General features: G+C 37.0%; 1 protein-coding gene across 1 annotated transcript; it reads left to right on the top strand.

The window, feature by feature from the left end:
• Positions 1-592: 592 nt before the first annotated feature.
• On the top strand, positions 593-1,222 carry LOC105039427 (subtilisin-like protease SBT2.5). The gene is made up of 3 exons (XM_029262480.2): positions 593-669; positions 817-964; positions 1,072-1,222. Exons 1-3 carry the CDS (start codon positions 593-595, stop codon positions 1,132-1,134), a joined length of 288 nt encoding a protein of 95 aa, XP_029118313.1. The 3' UTR covers positions 1,135-1,222.
• Positions 1,223-5,650: the final 4,428 nt, after the last annotated feature.

Consider the following 5,650-nt stretch of genomic DNA (forward strand, 5'->3'; position numbering starts at 1 on the left):
CAGGTGATTGTGTTACAAAAGGTCTAACCTTCTTATTAACATCTCCAGAGACTAAGCAGCCCGAGCTTACAGTGTTGCTTAAGCTTAATTTTCAGTAACTAATTGAGGTTGAAATATTCATTTACTTGTGGAACGAGACCAAACAATTTTTCTGGGAATAGAGTTGTTCTCACATAGCTTGGTCCATTGCAACCTTATTATCACCTACAACATGCAAGTTCCAACATGGTCACCTTGTGGGCTATGGAACGGGATCCATGTCCACATGGGATAAGGCTTCATGAATTATAGGGCCATTCGGTCACACCAAGCTCCATGGCCTGCATGAGGTGCACAGGCATTTTTTTCCTCAGCAAGTAACAGGTAAAGGCATCTGTTCTGTTCTACATGCCCATGTTGATGTTGTGGCCAATATCTTACTTTAACATCAATATAACAAAATGATTCAGCTAACTTGTTTTTTTTGACTGAGAATAATAAAGCTTGCTACAACTGTCTCCACCTTATAAATATCAACCACTGAATATCTATAGGCTTGCTGATGCTTGAGCTATTGGTTAGAGATACCTAAGAATAGGAGAGTGGCATAAAAATGGGAAGCTCGGCAGCAGATGTCTACTTCGTCTTCATGAATTTTGATCCCGAGTATGAGCGCCTGCGATCAGATCGGTTTGGCTTCTCCACACCCTCAATTTGTTCTCAAATCTTTCAGCATTTTGCATGCATTTTCTGTCCAATGCTTTCTTTTTTTATTATTATTCTCTCAAGCTCTTAAGACCAACAGTCATTTCTCTTATTACGATGGTGCCTTGATAGAACGAAACAGGGAGCAATGGAACTTGATCGATATGTAAGCAGAAAACATGACCAGCTGCTAGCCAAAATGCTCAGACCAAACACCTATAGGAAGAGATCTTCTTTGGTTATTGTTGATGGGTTTGCAGTTGAAATAACAGATGTTCAGGCAAGGAAGCCGGTTACTATGGTCTACTGAAGTTTAATTATGTTTAAAAATATGGTGTCTTTTGTTTATTTCATGCTTGTTGATATCATTTTTGTTGTTTTATGTAGGCAGCTATTCTCAGATCAGCAAAGGAAGTGAGGGTTGTGGAGAAGAACCAAGAGCTTGTTTGATGCTTGACATGAATTAAAAGCGAAGGAGTATATCTAATCTAAAGAACTTAGTTTGGATTACAGTAATATATTAGTTGCAAACTTTGGAAGGTTCTGTATCAATGCATGTAAAAGTTTAATGGGACTCTTTGTGAAGCTCACGGCATCTGGATTTTAAATAAATCTTTGCGACTCTTGAGACCGATGGTGTCTCTAAACCTAGTAGACTTTCTTCAAGTGTTCTAGTCAGGCAGTGTATTAATAAGTCTTATTGGTTTTTGCATCTGAATATTTTTTTTCTTTTTTTTTTGTTGAATGTAAGTCTATGCTGAAAAAGATTAACATGAAACTCAATACATATTCAGTAATTACATGGAACTAAACACAGAATAGGAAGTGTTTAGGATTAATGACCAAGTTACATTGTTAATTCTCAACAGATAGGATTCTGGCAGGTTCTAAATCAGATACCTTGCAAGACTAGGGCTGATACAACCAATGTACTTAGGTAGTAGCATCATACTAATTACCACCTTGTCTAGATGTCTTAAATATGCACTTATATAATTAAAAGTTCACGCAAAACTTCTTCCCCCCTCCGGAGTGTGTTCATGTCCCTAAAGGGAAAAGAAGCGTTTTTTTTATTTGTCAGTCCTCATCAGTAGCATGTATTCTCATATATCTGAACTAAACTTCTCTTGCCATATTGATGGGAAATTTTGATGCATGGCAGAGTAGATTCTGCCTCCTGGTTTTGATTTGACCTTGAATTGTCTTGTAAGCTGTCAACTGTTGCATGGCATTTGCCCATTATCCTGATTGGATTCAGATGTGCGCTTCATGCACTGTAGCTGTATCTAGAGAAGGCTACCTAATCTTGAAAGCTGGGTGCTTTGGGTTTACTAAGAGACAATGTCATGCACATTTAGCATTGATGCGATTAATAGTTGTAGATCAAAATACATAGATGAAAATTACTTGGAAGGTGTTTTTCTTCTTGTTCTTCTGGTGAATCTTTGTCAAAGGCATCTATGAAACTGGATGGGAACAATTTATTTTTGCTTAATTGAGAAAGCAATACTTCTGGAAAACATTTTAGCAACAGAAAATACATCATAAGGAAAACAAGGAGATGGGTATCTAAAGTAGATTTCTTCTCTTATGCTCCATAAGTTTTTATCACATTTTGCTTTTGTTAAGATTCTCTTCTCATTCAAAACCAATCTCTCTGTAAATTGGATGCAGAAACAGTTGCATAGTAAATCAAAATTCACCACAATATTTTGATTATATGAATTCACTTAAACTAATATCCTAGAGGATCTGCACATATAGTATTTCCATCATTCATATTTTCTCTTCTTTAAGAAAAAATATGTTCAATATTGTTTCCACCCCAATATATGACAGTGATTATTAACCATTGACATAGTCCTGATTGAGGTCCATGAATGGGACCACTTTCTGAGTGCTTGATGGTTTGAAAGACCACTGAATGAGCACCTTTTCCTGAGCCAGAACTTGGTTGTACAAAACATGACATCTATTCATCAGCTCATCTGTTAGCTAGAGGGGAAGGGAGATGCTCTGAACTATAAAGAGGTCTCAGTATTTCCAGGCATGCGTCACCTCATTGCTAACTCGTGCAAGCAATAGTATTTTGGCCCCATACGAGACCTTTGAGAGGCAATGTCATCACTCAAACTCGGACACCGATTTTAAGTTGTTGCCATATTTGATGTCCTCTGCACACGTCAACACATATAGCCATTCACAAATGGCGTCATCCTTGTCTTGTGGTGCGCTTCTGTGCGTGGATGGAATGACTCTCAAACAAATAGTAGGACATTGGTGAAATTTGGCTGTGTCTAAAGTATCGCTTGCTATTATAATAGCAGTTTAAGCCAGATTCAGATATCAGTCGACTTTGGAGGAGGAAGAGGAGGTGAGGGAGTTCCAGCAGATTCTCTTGTTAGTAATAGTGAATGATGATTAGGATAGAGTGGTCTGAAGCTTGATTTCTCTACCAGGAGTTGCTCTGAGTTCTTGCATTTAGAACTAACCTATGTATGGGGCTTTAAAGTCTCTATCTTGAAGACTGGAACCTCTCAGGCTGTTCTCTTTCTTTCCTCCTTTTTCTCTTCTTCTTTTGTATGTATTATGTTATTTTGTACTTGAGAAAAAAACTTCAGGCACTTGGTGCCTACCGATTCCCCTGGAAACATAGACTTTGAGATTAAGTTTTCGTTCAGACCTGTGCCATACATAGACTTTGAGATTCACGGTAGCATCACATGTTAAGTAGTAATTGAAGGCTTGTCAGAAAAACAGTTTCGAACCATAAGTCCACCAAGTTTGATAACGAAAGTCTGAGAGATAAAGATAATACAAGAACTCAGGCCTCACACAAAAAAAAAAAAAAAAAAAAAAAAAAATAGATAGAAGATATTATTTAAATTTTTTGATTTTATATAAGTACCTAAGGTCTATCTATGAAACTGCATACATATCCAAATAAGTTTTCACATACTATCTTTATCTAAATCTTGATGTTCTTGTTAGACTAGGGATTCAAATTTATTTAAATCTGATAACAAATATACAAATATCACGATCAGCTTATGATCAGTCTAAATAGACTGTGTCCTCTAATCCATAGAACTATGGTCCAGGTTCGCTCTAATATTAGTTTGAAGTAACTCAGTATCATCCTTGGATCCTAAGGCTCAAGCCGAGCATGTGACAGGTGGCCATGCATCCTTCAGGTATGATCCCACAAGACATGCAAGGCTTGTCCTTTCATTCATACATATTTACATCATTCCAAACTTAAGCAATGGCAAATAAGTAGTAATTGACTTAACATAATTATTCCAATCTATAATCTCAAATTTTCACATATAAATATCCAAACAATTTATCATAAGAAAATTGATTTAATTTCTTCTATGTCCTAGACTCCTCACAACTCAATCCCAAGTCCTAACCATTCTGTTGCATCTGAAAAAAAATAGAAAAGATGTAATGAGCTTTATGAGTCCAATAAGTTATCAAAACCTTTGGCTTAATCAAAAATTTTATATATAAAACATAAATTTTCAGATTAAATAATTTTTCATAAAATATATTAATATATACATAAAACATATTATATCTATTAATATAGATCCAAAATATACATTTAGCCAAAATAAATATCCAAAACAACCAAGAGCCGACCATCCACTCTCACTCTCATAGTCTCTCTGATTATGACCACAATCAGCCTATGGCTGATCCGAAAAGAGACTAGATTCCTAATTATGATGTGTCATTTGTCGGTTATATATCAGTGATGGCCCCATTGAAGGCCAAAAAGAAAAACTAACTCTAATATCACATGGAGAAATATACTCTAATTAGCATATACTAGCGATCAACCCCACCTAGTTAGATTTAAAAGAAAAACTAGCACCTGATTGTAACACACTGTCAACCAGTATGTGCCAGTAATTATCCCACTGGAGGCTCTGAAGTAGATTAGATCCTGAATCCGTATGGTCATAGTCGGACTAGAGAGCAGTAGAATCAAATAACATATTTTTGATGCAATGAAATATAATTCATGTCCAAATACATCATATATATATATTTGATCCAATATTTTATAAATTATTTTTTTATAAATCATATAACATACTCAATTTAAATAAATTATCGTAGCAATAGGTGAAATTTTAAATCAAATCATATGCATGATAGGTACAAATAACTTACAATTTTCATCCTAAAATTTTGCAAATCTCACTGATCAGAAAAAATTGATCAAAAACTGAGACAAGGATTTGATTGTGATCACATCTCTTTGCTAATCAGAGTTTCAACCTGATCAAAGATTCTCTCCCCCCCCTCAAGCCTTTCTTCCTCTCTTCCGATGCTGAACCATAGATTCCATCGAAGTTGTCTAAGGGAGAGCAGAGGGGAGAAGGAGGGGTGGGGTTGGTGGTGATGCGGCCAAGACAGTCAGGACATTGGTGGCATGGCCGAAGTGCTGGTGATGGTGGGGTCTAGTCATGCACAAGGAAAACAAAAGTGGAGAAGAAATGGGGTGTTGCCCCTTGAAGTCTTGGTGGCAGCCCTCACAATCAAGGAAGAAACAAGAAGAGATGAGGGGGCTCACTGGCGAGTGGCAAGGATGGTGGATCTTGGTCAATAGCGGTGATTTTCGAAGGTTCAAAGGCTCACAACTGAATTAGAAATAGAGAAAAGATGGAATTTAGAGAGAGGAGGTGGGTTTTGGGTGGCTGAGCTGGGCTATGGTAGCTCATTGGCTATTGAAGAAGAGGAGGAAGGGAGGAAAAGGCTCGATGGTGATTAATTGCATGATAAGGAGAGATTAAATAAAAATGTTTAAATGAAATAAATTTGATTCAACGAAGAGATAAGGCTAGCTGGTCGTTAGCAATGGCCCCAACGGTCGACGGCCATTTCACACCGATGCAGAAACTCTCTATTGGCCAGGCTCCATAGCCTCATCCCACTCGACAGAGGTGATCGG

This window comes from Elaeis guineensis, chromosome 2, assembly GCF_000442705.2.
Source record: "Elaeis guineensis isolate ETL-2024a chromosome 2, EG11, whole genome shotgun sequence".
Lineage (NCBI taxonomy): Eukaryota > Viridiplantae > Streptophyta > Magnoliopsida > Arecales > Arecaceae > Elaeis > Elaeis guineensis.